The sequence below is a fragment of the Streptopelia decaocto genome (genome assembly GCF_964273445.1).
Source record: "Streptopelia decaocto genome assembly, chromosome: 16".
NCBI classification, from domain to species: domain Eukaryota; kingdom Metazoa; phylum Chordata; class Aves; order Columbiformes; family Columbidae; genus Streptopelia; species Streptopelia decaocto.
Window position 1 is genome coordinate 2,503,584 of NC_138671.1, and position 20,161 is coordinate 2,523,744.

General features: G+C 56.4%; 2 protein-coding genes across 7 annotated transcripts in view; one reads left to right on the forward strand and one right to left on the reverse strand.

Moving 5' to 3' along the window:
- ARSG (arylsulfatase G) overlaps positions 1-20,161 on the reverse strand; it is a 38,173-nt gene that overhangs the window by 14,416 nt on the left and 3,596 nt on the right. Inside the window, exons 1-9 of one of the 4 annotated variants that reach the window (XM_082067024.1) lie at positions 10,920-10,962; positions 9,204-9,489; positions 5,168-8,922; positions 4,381-5,073; positions 3,886-4,073; positions 3,426-3,473; positions 3,230-3,341; positions 2,794-2,931; positions 155-345 (exon numbers count right to left, since the gene is read on the reverse strand). In XM_082067024.1, coding sequence (XP_081923150.1) covers positions 155-345; positions 2,794-2,931; positions 3,230-3,341; positions 3,426-3,473; positions 3,886-4,073; positions 4,381-4,622 — 919 coding nt within the window. In that variant the 5' untranslated portion in view covers positions 4,623-5,073; positions 5,168-8,922; positions 9,204-9,489; positions 10,920-10,962. Of the gene's footprint in view, positions 1-154; positions 346-2,793; positions 2,932-3,229; positions 3,342-3,425; positions 3,474-3,885; positions 4,074-4,380; positions 5,074-5,167; positions 8,923-9,203; positions 9,490-10,919; positions 10,963-20,161 lie in introns of those variants that run through there. The other 3 variants (XM_082067027.1, XM_082067025.1, XM_082067026.1) reach the window with 3 other exon arrangements.
- On the forward strand, positions 11,036-20,029 carry SLC16A6 (solute carrier family 16 member 6). Of its 3 annotated transcripts, none has more exons than XR_014185519.1 (7): positions 11,036-11,353; positions 13,318-13,563; positions 14,164-14,307; positions 15,062-15,190; positions 16,088-16,909; positions 17,514-19,467; positions 19,777-20,029. XR_014185519.1 is itself a non-coding variant. In XM_082067028.1 (6 exons), exons 2-6 carry the CDS (start codon positions 13,329-13,331, stop codon positions 17,738-17,740), a joined length of 1,557 nt encoding a protein of 518 aa, XP_081923154.1. In that variant the 5' UTR covers positions 11,036-11,353; positions 13,318-13,328; the 3' UTR covers positions 17,741-20,029. The 3 variants fall into 3 exon arrangements, 1 of the variants encoding a protein (XP_081923154.1); XR_014185520.1 differs by having other exon boundaries at positions 17,514-18,005; positions 18,086-20,029; XM_082067028.1 differs by having other exon boundaries at positions 17,514-20,029.

Sequence of the window (20,161 nt, forward strand, 5' to 3'; positions counted from 1 at the left end):
GGCCGCAGCTGCTCCTCCCTCCCCATCCCCAGAACAGCCAAGAGCACCAAGGGCAGGGGACAAACAGGGGTCCTGTCCCCCCCACCACCCACACACACCCCAGCTGTGACCCCAGTGTCACCCCCAGCCACCGCAGCCGCTTTTGCTGCTGTACCTGCGAACCACAGGAGCGTGTGGCCCTTTCCGTGGCTGTCAGCCACCCGCTTTATCTGTCCCACCAGCGCATCCATCTCGCTCAGGGAGGCTCCATAGATGCCCCTGCCCGAGTTGGGGGGCGGCGGGGATGACACCCCCAGCGGGACGTGCATATGGGCCAGCGCTAGGTAGAGGAAGAAGGGGCGTCCGCTGCACGGGGAAGAGGGAGAGCACGGTCAGATGGGTCGGGGGAGGTGGCAGCAGGTCACCGGGGTGCCTGGGGACACAGAGCGGTGGCCCTGGGAGCCCTGTGGCCACCTCTGCCTCTGCCGCAGCTCCCAGGGGAAAAAACACCCTGTGTGCATTGTCCAAACCCTCCGGGTACCCGCTCCCCGGGCAGGGGGGATGCTTGGCCCAGCATGAGCCACTGTTGTCGACTGGCCACCCGTTTGGAACGGGCTTGTCCGTTCCTCCATCCCCCGGTGTCCCCCAGGCAGTGCCGAGCCCAACACCCCGCTCAGTGCACCCCTGGCACCCACCCGCCTCCATCCCCTCTTTCACAGGCCCCATTTTGGCCCTTCCTCCCCCTTCCCAGCAAATGCTCAGCCCCCACCGGTGATTTTGGCAGAGGACGAGCAGCAGAAGATGCTCACGCTGCCCACGAGCAGCCCCGGACAGGGACCGCGGCACGTTCGCTCATCGCGCGCTGCCCCACTGCCTGTTTGCTTTTAAATCACTGGAGGATACGTCCTGTTTTCTTGTTTACAGCTAAATTTATCTCCTCCAACGAGTCCCGCTCTTCCTCAGGGACCTCGGAGGGGAAGGGTGGGATGGCGAGCGGCAGGAGGGGCCGGATCCCAGGGACGTGCCCCAGCCCGGCTCCGGCCGCCCCATCACTTTTAGGGCCCCACCGACGTGCGTTTCAGCATTTCCTTCCTTTACCCGTCTCCCACCTGGGGATGGAAAATGAGTAAATCCCACCCCACCCGGAGCTACCGCATCCTTCCCTAGCGGTGCTGGAGCCCTGCAAGGGGCTGTGTCCCCCCGGCACCCACTCCTGTGAAACGCTGGGGGTCAGGGGGTGCTGATGTGCCCCTTGCAAATCCCCATGGCAAAACCTACGTGGCATATTCCCCTTGGGATGCCAGAGATCCCGGAGCAGGGAAAGCTGATTTCCCCGGTTCACATCCAACCTGGGAGCACCAGGTGAACTCCAGCATCATGACCACAGTGTTCTCATTTGCTTTTCGCATCAACATTTCAGAATTCTCCCCAAAATTGAGCAAACATGTAATCAATAACTTGAGACAGATGTCCCTGACTTTCGCTCCCATGTTCATTGCGCTCCAAGTGTCTCAAGCGAAGCCAAGTCTCCCTGTCACGAATTGCTCAACCTTGACACGACTGGTTAAAAAAACACCCAGATGATAAATCCGGTGTTCTTTTGTTGCCCTGTAATGAATGAGTCAGGCAGAGGAAAACTGGAATAAGCCATCAAAGAGGCGAGAAAATGCAGACACCTGCTTAATCCTGTTCTCCGCGAACGCAGATAACCCCCAAATACTACTGGGAGAGTAAAGGCTTTTCCTATTAACCCAGAGCTCACCCGCTTGGTTTCACTGGGAGTTGAGAGGTTTTTCCTATTAACCCACAGCTCAGCCGCTTGGTTTCACAGTCTGACAGCATCCTCAGAGCCGGGGGGCTGGGGGTTTGCACAGGGGGAGGGATGGTGGCAGCTGGGTGCGCGGGTCCCCCCAGCCCTGTCACAGACACATCACGATTCTTGGTACCCAAAGGGGATAAACTATAGGTATTGTGCATGCAAAACATCACCCAGGATTGTAAGGAGCCATTTCTTCACAGGCTGCTCCCTGCCCAGCCCCTTGTCTGCCACTGTTACACAAACCTGTCCCCATTTACACCCCCAGGACCCCCCACCACGGCCCTTCCCCGGGTCTGTGTTATCCCGGGATGCAGCCGCAGGATGGGCTCCAACACGGCTGCCCAGCAGCGCTTCCCCTCCACGCTGCCGCGAGGTGTTTTGCACAGTCACAGCTCATAATCCGCTGATAATGGGGATTAAAATTACACAACTCGTCAGCAAGGCTGCAGGGTTCATCGTGTTGGAGGAGCCGCTTTGCTCCTCCGGGAAGAGCACGCCCAGGGACCTGTGTCCGCACAGCGCTGGGGAGGGCAGAGCCTGAAGCCCAGGGGTCCCATCCCCAAAATGGATCAGCCCCCAGTTTAAATACCTCCAGGTGCAGGTGGCAGGGGGATGGAGGACAGGACAGGACAGGACAGGGGATGGCAACATCTCCCTCCACCCATCCCTGCCAGGCAGGATCTGGCTGCATGTCCCCCCCAGGAAGAGGCACAGCCCAGCTCAAAGGCTTCGACCTTCCTTGTAAATGGTCGTTTTTAAAACACATGATGCCTTTAGAGGAGAGGCACCCAAAGGCTTCCACATGAGTGCTGCAGGGCACCAGTGACAGCCTTGGTGGCTTCCTCATCCTCAGCTGGGAAGCCAAACCATGGAGACCCCAGACCTGCGGAGCATCGTCCGTCCCCCGCAGCATCACTCCAATGCAATGCAGACGTTCGCAGTGACCCATGAGCTTTCCTGGCGCAGGGGACAGGGGACAGCAGGTGACATCTCACCTCGCCCGCCGGATGAACCGCGCCGCCTCCTCTGCGTAGCGCGCTGCCAGGCTGCTGAGGTTGACGGGCTGCTGGACGATGGTGACGTTCTCAAAGAGAGGAAGGGCCACCTCCATGTAACAGTCCTTCCTCAGGATCCTGCTGGGAAGAAGCCACCCGCTTGTCACCGGAGCAGGGACCAGCATGGCAGCAGGCACAGCCCAGTTCTTTTCCTGGCTTAGCAGAGAGGTGCAGCCGAGGAGGTGAGCAGAAAGGGGACGATATCAATGTCCCCGTGGCACAGGGTGCTTGGGGACCAACCCACCTCTCTGACCTGCTGTGGGGTGCACAAGGGGAAAAAAACGTGTGCACGGAGCATAAGGGGAGGTGACCACAGCAAAGGGCTGAGACTATCAGTGCAAATACCAGCACTTGACCCCACCGCGTGCCCCCGTACCTGGCAGGGGTGCCGTGCCGCGGGCAGGGCGGGCAGGGCGGCACGTTGTAGCCGGGGGTGTCCGTGCACCCCATGTCGTGGCTGTAGGGGATCCCAAAGTAGTAGTCGAAGCCTGAAGGACAAGCGAGGGTGTCGGCGGGGACAAGGCAGCCGTGGGATGCTCAGCTCATCCCTTCCCCACCAGCGCAGCCCTTACCGCGGAAGCTGGGGTGATGGTGGCCGTGGTGTCCCAGGTGCCACTTGCCTGCGTGGAAGCCACAGAACATCATGTCAGAGATGAATGCTGCCGCCAGCTGTCACCCGCAAGGCGCCCGCAGCACCAGGGGCTTTCATCTAGTGACAAGAAAGGTGACTTGTTTGTGCTGGCTGCATTTCCAGAATACCCTTTTTTTTTTTTGCAAAAACTCAGAAAAAATGCATAGGGTACCTCGTGCCTGAGCAAAGCGACCGTCTCCAGCCTTAAAAGGCTCTTTCATGCATTTGTGTTCAGAGGAGGTGACTTTCTAACCCCTCCCAAACAACCAGCTTCATCCTCTGACCTCTGGCACGTGCTCGGTCCCAACAAACGTGCTGAGCCGAGAGGGAACGACAAAACAGCACCTTCATCCCCCCTCCCGCCTCTCCCCCCCGGCGTCCCCTCGGCACGGCGGTGTTACCTATAGCGCCCGTGCTGTACCCAGCCGCCCGCAGGACCTCGGCCAGGGTGGTCTCGTTCAGGGGGAGGCCACCCACCGACGTGACAGCGAAGTTGTGGGTCACCCCGTTGCGCACCCCGAGGCGGCCGGTGAGCAGAGAGGCGCGGGACGGCGAGCAAGTGGAGGCGGCTGAGTGGAAATCCACAAACCTGGGAAACAAAAAGACCCTTCGCTCACAAACCCCTGCATGGTCTAACGCCGCCCCGTCCCTCCCTGCTCCCCGGCATCCATCCCCTTCTGCCCAGGGATGGGGGTCTGGAGCAGGGGGTGAAGCTCATGGGGACGGATGGACCTGCGCCCTGAGGTACTGACCTCTGGCCACCCTCCCTGTGCACCCAAAAACACGTCAGGGAAATCCTGTCACCTGCTGGTCCCCACGGGAGGGAACCCCTTTTGCTGTGGGACACAGCAACCACGGATGTCTGGGGAGGGTGAGGAAGGGGGGACAGACATTACCTTGTCCCCTCAGCTGCCAGCTCATCCAAATGCGGGGTCTCCGTCGTCTCTGCCCAGTTGGCCCCCAGGTCCCCCCAGCCCACATCATCTGCCAGGATGACGATGAAGTTGGGCTGCCCGGACACTACTGGGGGTGCCCAGAGCCCCACCAGTGCCACCAGCACCAGCACCGCCCGCGGGGACGAGGTCCCCACAGTGCCACTCCTCCCCTCCCACCCCTGCCAGGACATCGGTGGCTTCATCTTCCCCAAAACTCCCTCCTTCGTGTCCCTGCCGATGCCGTTGTGCCCTCAAAGCGATGCAAATGTCCCCTCCGTCTTTCACACCCAGGCACAGCTGATATTCCCAAAATCGGTGCCAGCAAAGGTGTTATTCTTAGAAGTCAAAAAAACACCCTTTGAAGTCCCTGTCACCCTATTTTTAACTTCCCTTCCTTCCTGGTAAATATCTAATTAGCCACCAAACCAAAGTGGTGTTTTTCCCTCCCAAAGCAGGTTCGATCAGCAGCAGCTCCTCTGTCCTCGTCGCACTGGGGAGTGTTTGTGTCCGAAAAACAGCTCTCGCCGTGCAGACCCTGCTCCACAGCTCAGCCAAGCACCGGCCAACCTGGCTTCAGGTGGATAAATAAATAACTGTCGTGGCTCTGGCACCGGCTGTCTGTCCATCCTTCACCTTGCATGGCTGCAGCATCCCCTGCGCAAGAGAAAAAAGACGCAGTCAGGACCTGCGGCATCCCTCCCGCACCCCACATGGGGCAGGACGGCTCATCCAGACACCCAGACTTTGCCTTTGAACTTGTATATTTTGCTGCCTGGCTCATGGTGGCTTAACTGGAACGGACTGGAAACGACGACTGACCCTTTTCCACATCCATCGTTGGGCTGGGATGGTTTCTCGCGGTGCTGTCATCCCCAGGGAGCTAAAGCTCCTTTTTCAATGTATTTCTGCTCAGCTGCCCCGCGCCTTTGGTGGGTCAGAGCAGGCGGCGCTGCCCCGCGCAGGCAGCGGCCCCATCGGGTACCGGGAGGGAGCCGCTCCCACAGGCAAGAATGCAAAAATGCAGACAAATCCAGAAAGCAATAAACCCCAGAAATACCTGGGCTTACAGGATTAAGCACATATGGCTGCTTAGCGCAGGATTTGGCCTCTGGTGGTGGAGAAGTTCAAGGACAAACACCCCAAAGACCAGTTGTGAAGATGGAGCCACGAAACACAACGTCTTGAGCAAAAGGTTGTGGCCAAAGGGAGATGAAGCTGCAGGGATTTGCCAAAACCCCACCGAGTCCTGCACGAGGAGCTTTGGCACTGGCTGTGGGATGACACAGGGACCTGCACCTGCTTGGGGATGGCCAGGGGACCAGTGGGACCAGCACTGTGACAGACATCCCCAACTGGTACCAGCAGCCTTGCGGAGGAACACGCCGTGGACGGTGCAACTCCCATAGGAGCCAAGCAGGTCAACATCCACTGTGAGGGTGATGAGAGGACGGAATACTGGAAAACAAAAGAGGACAAGGCAACAGGAGGAAGCAGGAGAGGGAATATGATGAGCCCCATCTGTAGGCCAAGAGGTTTGTAGCTGGGAAAGCAAATTATTCCCAGGTTTTGCTGTTCACATCTTAAAAGCTTTGGGCTGTCGCTCAGATCAGCAGCTTCAGGAGTGTCGGCGCAGCACAGCTGTGATCAGGGATGTGACTCCATTCATAATTCATAGCCCAGAGCATCAATTTATAAACTCGAAGCTCTCAGTACATTAATTAACGAGGGTGGGATGCGGCGGGTCGGTGAGCGGCGGCAGAGGCTGCACAGCCCTGCAGGAACAAAGCGCATCAGCCCAGCTCCTGTCCTGCACCCCAACCGTAAACCCACCCAACTTCATGCCCTGAACCACCAAACTGCAAGAATAATCGAGATTATGTACCTGGACATGTTTGGTGGTGGCTAAGTCACCTTTCTTTTCCCATGAAAAATTCCCTTTGCAATTTCTTTGGAAAGCCCTTGGGGTTTCTCTGGGGATGGGTGCTTGACCGGAGCAGCCTGGCTTTGGTCGCGCATCCCCACTCAGGAGCTGAGCCCAGTTGGACCCAGGAAAGCACAGAACCGAGTCACCAGCTCCATAGGAACAGCGCGGATTAACCCTGGGTGACCCCAGCCCCTTCTCAGCCCTCTGCCCAGGACGCGTGCACTGGGGACCCCATCAGCACCCAGAAAAACCAAGTAAAACCCAAGGGAGACAAACCCACATACCTCTGTCCTCCCCAATTACTTTGGGGAGGGACGCCGGGATGGCACAACTACCAAACCCAATCAAAACTGTGTTCAAAGAACACTCTCTTCTCTCCAAATTACCAAGGAAAATCATCCAGGGCTGAAATTTATGCATTAGAGTCAGACGAAACTTTTTGATCTCTGATGCTCAGAGGCCGTTTGCAGGAGAGGTGGAACACAGCTCGGGGACAGTGGGACATGCTGGTGAGGCTCCTGCGGAACTGCCCTTGTCCCCAGCAGGTCCAAACCCCAGCGGAGCATTAGGCCACCCCTTGGCATCAACTCCAGCACCTTCTCCTCGGAGGTCCTTGGCAGAAATGCCTCCCCAACCCTCCAATTCCCAGGCGAATCCAGGCTCTGCCAGCTCTGAACTCATGGCACGTGGTGCCAAGGCACTTTTGGGGACCCTCCCTGAGACAAGCCCTGCTCCCCACTCACCGCTGTGCTGGGACCTGCAGCAGCATCCCTGCTTTCCTATCACACTTCTACAGCTATTTTTCCAAAGAATAAGTGACTCAGAAGAGATTCCCCCAGGGGAACACGGCTGTTGTGGCACATCACCAAGCACAAAATCCTGCACTGGGCAGAATCCCAGCAAGGAACCAAAACCTCTGGATAACCAGCACCGGGTTCCTCACCGCACGGCGCCGGCATCGCTGGGGCTGGACACTGCAGCTGGGCTTCAGAGCACGCACCTTGCACCGGGAGCAATTAAACACATACCATAAAATGCATTTTTGCAAGCCAGACAAGGCGTTCACATAAAGACAGGAGATAAGTCGAAACCAGTTTAGAAAAGCCCAAAAGCTTCTCCAACCAGTGCTGCCCAGGGCACTCCGGGGCTGGCCAGGGAGCAGGCGAGGGCAGATGCCACCAGCGTGGGGATGCCACCGGCCACCGCCGGCTGTGCCACCACCAAGCGGCTGCGGTCGCCCACCCAGCGCTGGGACTATCTGTCATGTATTTATTACACATTAACCAGAAGTTTACAAATCTTGGGGCCAGCACGATCATTTTCACATTTTTCACATTCTTTCACATTTTCACGCCTGCCTGGAGAGCAAAGCAGCAGCCGAAGCCCAGAAAAACCTGCCGCCCTTTGAAGCTGCGCAGAGCCGTCCCCTGCCAGCGCCCGGGGCTCACACCACGCCCCGGGCGCCACCGCTCTGATCTCCGGCCCAAACCCGCGCCGGCAGCCCCGGCAGGCATCCCCATCCCGGCTGCCAGGAGATAAGGCCGCAGTGGGTGATGAGAAACTCAAGCCGGACCAGGCACCCGCTGTTATCCCAGGACCACCCTGGGGGTTCCCAGCATCACCCCTTGTGCCAGCTGGCGTGGGGAAAATGAGGCAGGAAGCACAAGCGACGGCTCGAGCTGTGTGCTGACCCCACGGTGATGCGGGATTGGGATATGTCCCCACGGCGTGGCTCACAGCGCTGACCCTGAGCCCATGGGGGGATGCTCAGCCACAGCTTGGAAGGGATGGACGCTGGCACATCCCAGCAGGGACAGACAGGCTTTCAGGGGGGAGAAAAAAGCCCCTGTTTTGTTTGCAAATTAACCACGCATAGGTTTTATGTTTGATTTGAGCATAGCAGGTGCCCGGTGAGGGGTTTATCCATGGGGCAGAGGGTGCTCGAGCTCTGCACCGGCCCCGTTAGGCCTCCTTGGTCCCAGCGTGTTTACCATCAAAGCTCCATTCTCGGTACGAATGTCCTGACAATGCTCTGAACAGAGTCAAGACTTTATTCCAGGAAAAGGTTTTCTACTGGAATAGTTTATACTAGTTCCCCTAACAGAATAAGCAGCACCGACAAAAACATACTTCTGCAGATTTACTAGGATTTCTGCCAGCTCCTGAGACAGGAGAATGTTTTTCGCCCATGGAACTGCTGGGTCTTTCAGAGAAAACATTACACATGCCGAGCAGGGCTGGGCGAACCCCGGCAGAATAAATGAACTGGAAGTCCCTGACCCATCCGGGCAGCAAGCAGGGGCCCGCGCTCCCTCGCTGTTTTCAGCCCGCCTTGTTTTCCACTTCGCGGCTGATTTATGCTCGCGGACGGGACGCTTGCTCTCCTTTGCTGTGGGTACAGACCCGCAAACACCGGCCATGCACCCGGCTGGCAGCGGTGCAGGAGGCCCTGGGAAGATGGAGAATCAGTCCTGGTGCCAGGCACGGGATGGACCCAGCGTGGATGTGCTGGGGCAAAGTGTCCTGGCAAGTCACGGCCAAGCCCTATCCGAGTCCAGGCTGCAACAGGGGAAATTCCCCTAAAGTGGGCAAAAAATAAGGAGGAAAAATCATTTCACAGCAGAGCTGGGAAGCCCTGGGCCAGAGAGGCTGCAGCCATCAGCCCCATTTTCCCCTGGGCCCCTCCAACACCCATGGCTCCCCAAAGCCTTATTGCACTTGGAAAGCCCAAAGGAAAGGAATGAGAAGGTGAAGCACAGACAGATGCAAAGTACTGACAAGAAATACCAAGGAGTAAATCGCCTTTGTTTTTTCATGCCAAAGATATTTGCATTCTTGTTTCTCCCCTGGAGGCACAAACCTCTTTTGTTGTCCCACAACCACTTGCACTGTCGCTGCCAGGAAGAATTACAACTCGGGGAGGGCGACCCATTCTCAAGGAGAAGCTTGTGTAGCGGGATATTGGCTCTTCTTCGAGGCCAGACGAGGTGGTCGCCCTTGATCCATACCCGGGAAAGCCAGAACCTCTTGGATGAAAGGGTTTCCTGCAGGACGGGGCGACACGGGGCTCCCCAAAGATACATAGGGTGCAGTCCCCATCGCTCCCCAAGGCCCAGTGCATGGATTTTAACTTGCTCAGGTTGGAACTGCAAGAGACAGAGCTGCCAAAACCTCTCTGCGAGGACAAGGGCATCAGCGGCTTGCTGGAGGCAGCAGCCACTGGACCAGCATAGCTGTGAGAAAGCAGCGGCAGCTTTCTTGAAGTTCCCAAGCGAAAGCAATAGCTAATTTGCCTGATTTGTCAGAAGTTTTCTGAATTTTGCCCCTGCTGCCCTCTAGCCTTACCCGCACCGCCCCACTCGCAACTCCCATCGTGCCAAAAAATATCAAGAAAAGGGGCTCCTGCCAAATCAAAAGTAGCAGCTCCTGCCAGTGGGTGAGATACTGAAGGGACATTTTAACCTGGGTGGTGTTTCCAGGGGTACAAACCAGAACCACCAGGTTCCAGTTTAAGCCAGCAGACTGCGGCGGGGTCCAGAGCCAGTGCGGGAGGGCAGGTGAGGAGGGGGCTGGTCACCACTCCAGGCTGAGCCCTTTGCAAAAGCCACTGACCCCAAGGAACAGCGTGAGGCTCCAGAACCTCCCCAGCAGCACCATCCGTGCTCAGCGCACCGAGCCGGCACCGGGATGCAGCGGTCGCGGTGGCACAGTGAGCTGGGAAATGCAGCGCTGTCAGTTTTTCCCTCGTCTTTACTGATTTCAGGGAAATTTAGGGGAAACCCTAAAGCGCTCATCACTTCAGTTGCATCCCCCTTTGCTGGGCACTGATGACTGGGGGAAAGACCCTGTGCTATCCCCCCTCCCCCCTTATAAATGGTGAGTTGGTCTCGCCTGCTTCCAGTTTGACTCACAAATCACTACTTTTGAAGTTCCCTACATGAAGAAGACGTTTTCCCCTAAAAATGCGATGTGCACTGCCCGCAGCACTGGGGCACAGAGGGGATGGGAGCATCCTCAGTGACGATGTGCAGGGCTTCTGCGTGTGCTCAGCCCCATCCCTGCTGCTGGCTGCTCCTGTCCCGTTCCCAGTGCCTCACACGACAAACGGGACGGCGGATCCTGCTCTGCTGCGTGTCCCAACCGGGGATGCTCCCGGCGCCGCATCCCGCTGCTGCAGAGCTCGAAAGGATGCAGGCGGCCGATCCCAGCCCCGCTGCCCCAAGGGCCTAACGTGTGCTGGGGAACCCTTTGCTCGCACCCCAACTTGCACCATCTTATCCCTTTCCCATAAAGAGATCGAGGCTCTTTCTGCAAACAAAGGGCTTCAAAACTTCGGCACCAAACCGGAGCGCGCTCCGAGAGCCCCCGCCATGGGGAGGGGGAAGCGCCGGGGGGGACCCAAGCCCTCTCACTGAGGGGAGCGCCGGGGGCTCCCCACATCTCCATCCGCCCTTTGCACCGGCCGAGATTTTGCCCCCGCAGTTCTCCCCCCGCGCCCCCACCCCGCGACCCCCGGGGAAGCGGCGCCCTCCCCGCAGCGCGGCCGCGGCTCCGGCTCGGCCGAACCGGCGGGGACCTGCTGTGCCCGGCGCCGCTGCAGCCCCGGCCGGGGGGAGCCCAGCCCGCTCCGGCAGGTGCCGGCCAGGGGCGGGGGGGGAGAGCGGGGCCGGCCCGGGGGAAACGGAGAGGGGGGGAACCGCGCTCCCCCCGCCGCCAGCGCCGCCCCCTCCGCCGCACACGCGGTGCCGCCGCTGGGGCGAGCCGGGCCCGGCGCGCACATGGCGCTGCGGAGCCGCCGGCGGAGACCGGCTCCAGCCGGTATATAAGGGCTGGGAGCGAGCGCAGAGCAGCCGCCGCCGCGGGCAGCGGGAGCAGCAGCGGCCGGCGGGGACACCTCCTCTCACCCCCCCCGTCCCCTCCCCACCCTCGGTCCCCGCCACCGAGGGTCGCCGCCCGCCCTGCCCCGGCCATGCGCAGCCCCTAGCCCGCCGCAGCACCCAGCGCCGCCCGGTGAGTGGGCTCCCGCCCGGGGACTCCGGGGGAGGGAAGGGGGGTGGCTTTGTTTGCTTTTAAAAAATTATTCTTGTTATTATTATTTTTTTCCCCCTCCGCTTTTGCTTCCCCTCCCCTTTTCCGCATCCCTTTATTTTTAGCTGGCGGCCCCGGCGCCCGCCGAGGAGCCGGTGCGGCGGTGGCAATGCAGAAATCAGGTCTGAAATGTTCGGAAAGTGATGCAGGGAAGGGGGGGCCACGCCGGGCCCTTGAGCTCTGGCGTTTTAATTTTTTTTTTTTCTTCGCATCATAATTTCTTTTCATTTTTAAACGTACATAATGTCCGCCAAGCTTTGTAGTTTGGGGTTTGTCTTTTTTTTTTTTTTTTTTTTTTCCCTGCTTCTAAATAGCGTGCTTCCTTCTAATCTAATCTCCCCACCATGCCTTGTGCAGTGACACAGGAATTCATTGCAGCCCCGCTGTCTCTCCCGGGGGGGTATCCAGGCACTTCCCACAAACTTTAGGCAGAGGCTCAACTCCCGCCTGGGCACCCGGTGGTGGGTCCTGCCCCCCGCCCGCCCCGGGCTACAGGCGAGCCCGGGTGCCGGCAGCACCGGAGGGATGCTGGAGCCCACGCCTCACTCCATCCCTCGGCAGAAAAGCCCCCATAGGAGCCGCGCACCAGCCCTGACCCACCGTGCTGCACCGCAGAGGGGTCCGCGGGGTGCTGAGACACCCCCCGCCCCGCTCAGGGGACCCCTCGGGTGGGTCCCTGCGTCCCCCACCCCAGCCAGGCTCCCGTGGGGCCGCCGACGGGTCCCCGGTGGTTGCCGGTGGCACCGGGGACGCGCACGCACTCGCCTGGTCACAGAGTGAGCGACTCTCCGTGAGAAAGTTCCCCCGTGGGATGGGGAAGCGTTGCCGGAGCTGCTCGGGGCTTCTTCTGCCGAGAAAAGTCGCGCCGGTGATCTGGAGTAGAAAATGGAGGAGGGAAATGCCTGGTGGCTGCCGGGGAGGGAGGAAACGCCGCCCGCTAGAGCCGCAGGTTCACGCTGTGCCCGGGACACGGCGGGCGTGGGGACGCGGCCGCCGCGGGGTCCCCTCCCGGGGTGGCCGCTGCAGCCAGCGCCGGGGCCTGGCCCCGGACCGTCCCTGTCCCCCCCGCCACCAGGTGTGACGGTGCTCGGAGCCCCGGGCAGGACAAAAACTGTCCCTGCGCACCCACAGCCCCCCGATGACAGCAGCAGGGCTGGAGGGACCCCCGGTGCATTACGGGGTGATCCCCACCCTGGCAGCCCTTGGGGCTGCAGCCTCCTCATGCCTTGGGGTGTGGCAGTGACCCCCGAGGGCTGGAGGGGACAGCACGGGGAGCTGGTGGCAGCAGGGGACGTCCCCACCTCTTGTTACCAGGTACAGCATTGCAGGCAGCCCTGGAGCAGCCATTTTGGGGAGCGGGCTGGTTCCTGAGGAGGTACCAGCACCCCGAGTGTCAGCGTCTGCTCGCTGGGTGTAGGATGCCGTGGGGTGTGACAGTGGGGTGTGACACCTACCCCGTAGCAAACGGGTGGCACCGAGATGCCACCAGCCACCCCAGGGCAGGCGGGAGAGTGCAGCGGGGGGGACGGGTGTTCCTGGGGAGCTCCTGCAGCTCCGTGAGCCCGCGCCGGGTCCCGCGGTGGATCTTTCACGAACTGCATCCATCCACCCCCACGCACCGAAATGCAGATGACAGCTCCCAGGCGCTGGGTTTTGCTGATGGGAACAGCTCGCCCGGGTGCTGAGCGGAGAGTTTCTGGTCCTGGCTCAAAGGAAACGAGCCCAGTGGGGTGACCGAGGCAGAAACTTCAGCCAAACTCCTGCATTTAATCCCCTGGCAGCACAGGGACAGGCTAGTGCTGCGTTGGGGATGTTAGAGCTGCTAGGCCTCTTTCGGGAAAATTCATCTTAAACTGATGCCTGGCTCTTTCTCCCCTCTTTTCCAGATCAAAAAAAAATGACGGTCAAAGCTGTAAAAATGCCGTGCACCGCTCCCAATGTTTATACTAAAGTGCCTGATGGAGGATGGGGTTGGACAGTTGCTTTTGCTTTCTTCTTTGTCGAAGCTCTAACGTACGGCATTATAAAATCGTTTGGTGTCTTCTTTAATGACCTGATGGAAAGCTTTGACGAAACCAACAGCAGGATATCCTGGATAATATCCATCTGTGTGTTTGTACAGACCTTCACAGGTAAGGGCAACAGGCGTTCCGCGCGAGAGCAAGGGGCAGTCGTGCTGCTGACTCAGCATATGGGGACCCGGTACCTCTGACTTTTATGTCCCTAATGGCTCCATGATAAATAACAGCCATAAAGGCTGCGTGCTCCTGAAATAACAAGAAATGTCTGTCTCAGCCCAAAAGCCCCTTTGAGCCCCATCTCGTGTGCTGCTGTGCAGTTCTGGGATATGGTCTGTGGTGCTGTTCAGCTCTCATCAGCAAAGGGTGAAAACCAAGAGTTTGGAAGCCTAAATCTGTAGTGAAAATGATTAGAAATAACTTGAGCCTCACTGAAATACTGGTGCCTGTGGATGCTGCTGCAGGTTTGTCCCAGGCTGTCACACACCCGTCCTGGTCTCTTCTGATGATTTTTTTTTAGCACATCCTAAATCCTGTGCAGTGCCCCGAGGGTGGCTCTGGGGCGATGCTCTGCTGTGTGATGCCAATTGCTGGGGAGGTGGTGTGTCCTGGGGACTTGGGCGGGGAGGCAGGAGCACCCCGGAGGAGATGGTACCTGGTGAAGGTGCTGCCTTGGGTGTTGACCATGTCTCTCTTCCTCTCCCGCTCACCCAGCACCTCTGTCGACGGTCCTGAGCAATCGCTTCGGTCACCGCTTGGTGGTGATGGCCGGAGGGGTGCTGATCAGCACCGGCATGGTCATCGCCTCCTTCGCCCGCACTGTCGTGGACATGTACGTCACCATCGGTGTCATCTCTGGTGAGTCATCCTGTTCCTGTACCTGCCCAACGCTTCGCTGGCACCTGCGGCTTCTGGCCAGGGGGGTTTTACTGCCCGTGACATGGGGAGCGCTTGAGAAGTGCTGCTGCCCCTTCTGAGCTGCCGTTGCCGCCCCAGCAGAGGTGGTGGCCGGGGTTGGACACTTGGCTTTGTGCCCCGTGTCATCCTGGGGACCAGCTCAGGACTGGGTCCCGCAGACCACTGCGCTAGCGCAGCCAGACTGGTCGCTTCGGTTTGACTGGGATCGCTGGGGAGATGAAAGCTGTTCGTGGGGCCAAATCCTCTAACCTCTCCCCCATCTCTCTTTATTTTTGCCTGCTACTTTTCCCCCTCTCCAATCCGGCCTGGGTGTCCTGCTGGCATCCAGGGCCGGGTGCTTGCCTTGCTTAGGAGAGCAATTGCTACAGGCTCAAACTCTTTAAGCAGATGAGGTCCTCAAAGCGGACCCCGCTGGCTGTTTGGGAACAGAAGGAATTACCTAGTAGGTTTGGGAGGTTGGGTCTCTTGTTTTATTTTGGTCTTTCTTTCTTTTTTTTTATTTTTTTTTTCCCCTCCAATTAAAAAAAAAATAACATTCTGGTTTCCCCAATGATTTTTTTCCAGGGTGACTTGCTGAGTTGGCCGAAATGATTCTGTAATCTCGCCACTGGGAAAGCTGACTTAACGTGTTCTCGCATCGGTGTTTCCCCCTCCCTTACTTGTTGTTATGGCAATTTTTGGCATTTATTCACAGGCCTTGGATACTGCCTCTCTTTCCTCCCGACTGTCACCATTTTATCACAGTATTTTGACAAAAGACGTTCGCTGGTCACAGCAGTGGCATCGACAGGGGAATGTTTTGCTGTTTTCTCCTTTGCACCAGGTACGGTATGGGTTTATACGCACCTGCCTAAATCACAACGCTGCTCCCATCCTTTTCCTAAGCAAACAGGAGCCAAAGGCTGTTGACACCAGGGTGTACCTTGTGTCAGGCAGGCAGGGTTACAAGTAATCCTAGAGCCAGGTCTAACGGTGGCTGAGCGCTCCCCAGCATCGCCTGCCAGAGCAGGACGTGCCTCCCCGATACACAGCCCGCCGGGTTCCCTATATAGATCCAGCGGGCTAAAAATAAGACTGAGAAACTTCAGCTATTTAAAACACTTGCAGTATACATATCTGTTCCTAAAGGTTAGTGGGCTCGTGCTTCGCATGTGCTGCCAAAGTGCTGCAGGGTTTTGGGGACCTGTCCCCAGGCAGCACGTCCCCGTCACCGCGTGTCCCCTGCAGATCAGGTGGTGTGCGCACGCTTTGTCTTCAGCTCATACCCACGGCAAAGCAGCTCTGCAAATGAAGGCTTGTAATTAACGTGCACCTTAGAGCCGAGCTCAGACTTCCTCTGGTAGCTGGTTTCAGGGTGGGGTCAGCTGAGAGGAAACTCGAAATGTTGAGTTTGCTCTCGTTCACTAAAAATAAAACCCCCCTTGTGCTCGCGCATCCCGGGCTCGCTGGGACCTCACAAGTGGCTACCTAGAGGATGGCTCTGCTAGCCACGTGTTAAGTGCAACTTCTAGGTCTCGTCTGCAGCGGCTGGTGGGAGGAGGGTGGGTGCCAGCCCCTGGTGGCCCTGGGCAGAGGGACCCGTGCTCAGCCTCTGCGAGGTCCTTGGGACCTTCCAGCAATGAAGCTTCAGTCTCTCCCCTAGCTGTACATTCAAATAGCTCCTTGGTGTAACCACAGGCTTTTCTAGTTACACTTTCTTCTTCTGCCCTCTTTCCCTTAGCAATCACTGCTCTGAAGGAGCAGATTGGCTGGAGATACAGCCTCCTGTCTGTTGGGGTGCTACAGCTGAGCATCGTCGTCTGCGGAGCGCTGCTGCGACCCATCGTCATCAAAGAGCAAGAAGAAGTGAAAGCGCAGCCTCCGGAGGAGCCCACGGAGACAAAGTACATGCTTGAAAACGAGCAAACACGCACCTCAATAGAGTCCATAGACTCAGGAGTAGAAATAACTACCTCACCCAGCAATGTGCCTGGAAACACCAAAGCAGAGCCCAAAAGTGAAGAACCAAAGGAAAACGTACAGGTACTTGTTGAAAATAACAGCACCCCTCCAGAACCAAAAACCAAACTACTGGACTTTTCTGTGATGAGAGACTATAGCTTTATCTGTTATGCATTCTTTGGCCTGTTCGCTACCCTGGGCTTCTTCGCCCCCTCCCTCTACATCATTCCCCTGAGCCTCAGCCTCGGCATCGGCAAAGACCACTCTGCGTACATCCTGTCGGCCATGGCCATCGCCGAGGTCTTTGGAAGAATTTCAGCTGGCTGGGTTCTCAACAAAAAGCCCATCCGCAAGATCTACATTGAACTCATCTGCGTCGTTCTGCTCTCCGTAGCATTGTTTGCCTTCCCTTTCGCCTCGGAATTCTGGGGCTTGATGACATGTAGCATATTTTTTGGGTTCATGCTGGGAACGGTAGCGGGCACGCACATTCCCCTCCTGGCAGAAGATGATGTGGTGGGCATCGCAAAGATGTCTTCTGCAGCTGGAGTCTACGTCTTTATTCAAAGCTTAGCTGGGTTGGCTGGACCACCCCTTGCAGGTAACTCTAAAACTTTGATCTGTGGGTTTGGGTGGGTTGGGCAGTTACTGGTGTTGCTCTCTGTCTAGAAAGTGCTCTGGCAGTGTTGATGATAGTACTACCCGAAAAGCCCTGGAAGTGGTGTTAGGATGCTCCGGGAGCCAGAATTGTGCTGCAATGCAGCTCTGCAGCGTCCCACCGATGAGGCAGATTGCACCGAGGAGCCTCGAGCGAAGGGAAACCCTGCAGTGCTGCCCTGCTCCTGTTGGAAACCCAAACCTGGCACCGCTTCAGGCTCTAGCAAACAGTAGGAACAAATTGCTTTCACTGTGCATGTGTTTCTACCACACACTGCAGAAAGGTGCAGCCTCATAATAAAGAGGTGACTGATGCATCTCGGCTTGGCATCCCTGCAGCGCGCAGAGGGTCCCTGATTTGCCTGAAGATGACACTACATACCCCAAACAGAGTGGTTTCACTTTTTTAAGGCAGCATCTGTTTGTCATTGAGTGTCTTTTGGTTGCAAATGTAACGATGCGGATTAAAAATCCTATAGGAGGGACGGACGGGCAAGGACGAGGGGATAGTCAGTTGATGCTAACTGCTGTAAATGTGTTTTCTGCAGGTGTCTTAGTGGATACGACACAAAACTACAGCTCAGCCTTTTACTCGTGTGCTGCCGGCATGGTCCTGGGCGCCGCGTTCCTGTCCCTGGTGAGGCCGTGCAAGGCCGGGCTGTGCCGCCGGCCGGACAGCGCGGCCGAGGTCGCACCCGACCTGCCGGAGGACTTTATTGAAATGGATATTGGAAAGGCAGAAAGTTCAGGAAAAGGCTGTGACAGCGCGGCGTAAGATAAACCAGCCCTGCTCCTTCTCCACCTAACGTGCTCGGCGTGAGACTGGGGAGAACGTCAGCTCTGCTCCACATTTTAAAACTACATTCTGAAGGGAATGGGAAATTTTAAACGCAAACAGTTGCCACCAACCTTTTTTTTTTAATCATTAGAACTGTTTTAACCAACAATGGAAAGCTCCATAGAAAATACGGATAGCCACATAACTTGTGTCCAGCATGCAGATGAGATGCGCACTCCTGCTTTCCTGATAACAACCGTAGGTAAAGACCCCAGAAGAAACGCAAAGAGCGACAGCAGAAGCAGCTCAGCCCCTGCCTGTCCTCACCCAACTCTGCCACAGCCAGGACACCCACCATACGAACTGGAGACGAGCATTTCGTACCCCAGCGGTCGCCAACTGACCCTTCTTCTGGAAGACTCGTGTTTTAGACCTGAGGAGGAGACTAAGCTAGACAGCCGACTTAAACCAGTGCTAAGGTTCTTCTAATTCACTTGAACGTCACAAATGCTGGGAAATCAGAGGGCTCTGTATGTCTTTATGGCCAGTTATTACTGCACATCTTTTATAAGATCATTTTTCTTCTCCTGATTGGTATCCTGAGAACTGTTTTCTGTTGATAGCCAGATCTGATGTACTGTTTCTAATTTAACTAGTATTTATTAATTTATTCTAAGATTGTTAAAGGAGGTTAGCTTAAATAACCGGAGAGGAAAAATCATCTTTTGCGGAACAGAAAGCTGTCTTTCCATTGATCTCTTCAATACCCATCCTGTATTGCTAGCTTGTGAAATTGTTGGGAAACTTACAGCCTAGTGTAGCTGTTTTTAATAGGTAGGTCTTAGATAACCCAGTTGTTATCTAATAAGGAAAAAAATAATAATAAACCACAGATCCAGCATCTCTTTCCAAAAGGCCTGAGCTGGTGTCCATGGACCCGGCTCTGCTGCCAGACCCAGCCCAGCCTGTCTTAACGGACCCCAAACCTTCGCTTACAGGTGCACAAGGAAATCTCTGCTATATCCCCAGTGGACGTGGGACCCCGGTACCCATCCCCAAGCGTGGTGGTCCGGGCTGTACCCCCTTCCCTGGCTCTCCCAAAGTCAGTTGTGACTTCAGTGAGAAGCAAAGCAGAGCCTGTGCACATGGAAACTGTGAAGGGAACAATGAAAACCAACATATTAGCTGTTCATTTAGTCTTAATGGGAGAGATTCCCGGTGACACAGGCTTGCTGCTTACCCACCTCTGTGCATCTTAACGCCTCTCGGCAACTCAGGGGGACAAATAACAATAAGTCTGGTTTGGTTTTGGGGGGGGGGGGGAAACAACCCCCAAACCAATATTTCTGTGTATTTAAGTGGAAGTGGCATCACGCATTAACTGCTACGCTGACCTGTCTGTATTTTACCAGCCATAGAAATGTGGGACAATCTGTTTTTTCCTTAAAAAAAAAAAAAGCCTTTTTTTGGGGGGGGGGGGGGAAGGTGCTTGATTTGTTTTTTCTGTCTTAGATGTCCAAAAAAAAAAACAAACAAAAAAAGAAAACCAGGCACTCTTGCAAGCAAGTGGCTACTAGAGCTACTAGAGCAATTCATCCTCACTGCCGGGACCCGCGGTCTCGCGTCCTTTCTCTGCCTCAGCACTTTACCCGGCCAGCAGAACCTCGCAGCGTTGCCCCCAGGACTGGAACATCCCCAACCCACAACTCGAGTTTTGTGAACCAGTGAGTACACGAACAAAACAACCATGTCGCATTCAGATGTGCTTTTCTTTTTTTCTTTTTAATTTATTGTTAATTTATGATACTTCAAGCGTTTTGGTAAATGTTCTGTAGCCTATAATTGTAAGATTATGGAAGTCTTTGTGATACGAGACCTCACTACAGCACTTTGCTATTACGACTCTGCTTGGAAGTGGAATAAGGCGTGCGGGTTTTGCGTGTGTGTGGAAGCTCCCTGTTCTGCAGATTTGCGAGGTTCTACTGTGATTTCATTAGTTTTCTTTTTTTTTTGTACAACACTTTCCAATACAGATGAAACGATCCGTTTGTCACTGACCTCACAGTACGTTTCTGTCCCTGTCTGTGTCGCCGCACGAGCAGGGGAGCGAGTGCGAATGTGTGTGTGCGGGCAGCAGACCCAGGAGCCGGCTTTAACGCGCTCGAAGCGGGATGTACCGGTGTGTTTGTACCGTACCTAGTGGACTCTGGAAATACTCTAAAACACTGAGTTTTGCAATAATTTTTTTCCTTTTTTTTTTTTTTTTAAATAAAATGAAGAAACTTTCCTCCTCTCCCTTTCCTCCATCCTCTCGTCCCGCGGGCTCTCGCGGCCACACGCCGCTTCCCCAGCCCTAAGGAGCGTGTTTACCCTGCAAATTGGGCAACCCCACATTCCTTTAGCGGAGTTGCTTGGGAG

Bases quoted from the DNA above. Each gene is read 5' to 3' on its own strand.
- SLC16A6 (XM_082067028.1), top strand. From the start codon at position 13,329: ATGACGGTCAAAGCTGTAAAAATGCCGTGCACCGCTCCCAATGTTTAT. The intron at 14,308-15,061 runs GTGAGTCATCCT...ATTTATTCACAG, and splicing joins CACCATCGGTGTCATCTCTG to GCCTTGGATACTGCCTCTCT. The intron at 16,910-17,513 runs GTAACTCTAAAA...TGTTTTCTGCAG, and splicing joins GGCTGGACCACCCCTTGCAG to GTGTCTTAGTGGATACGACA.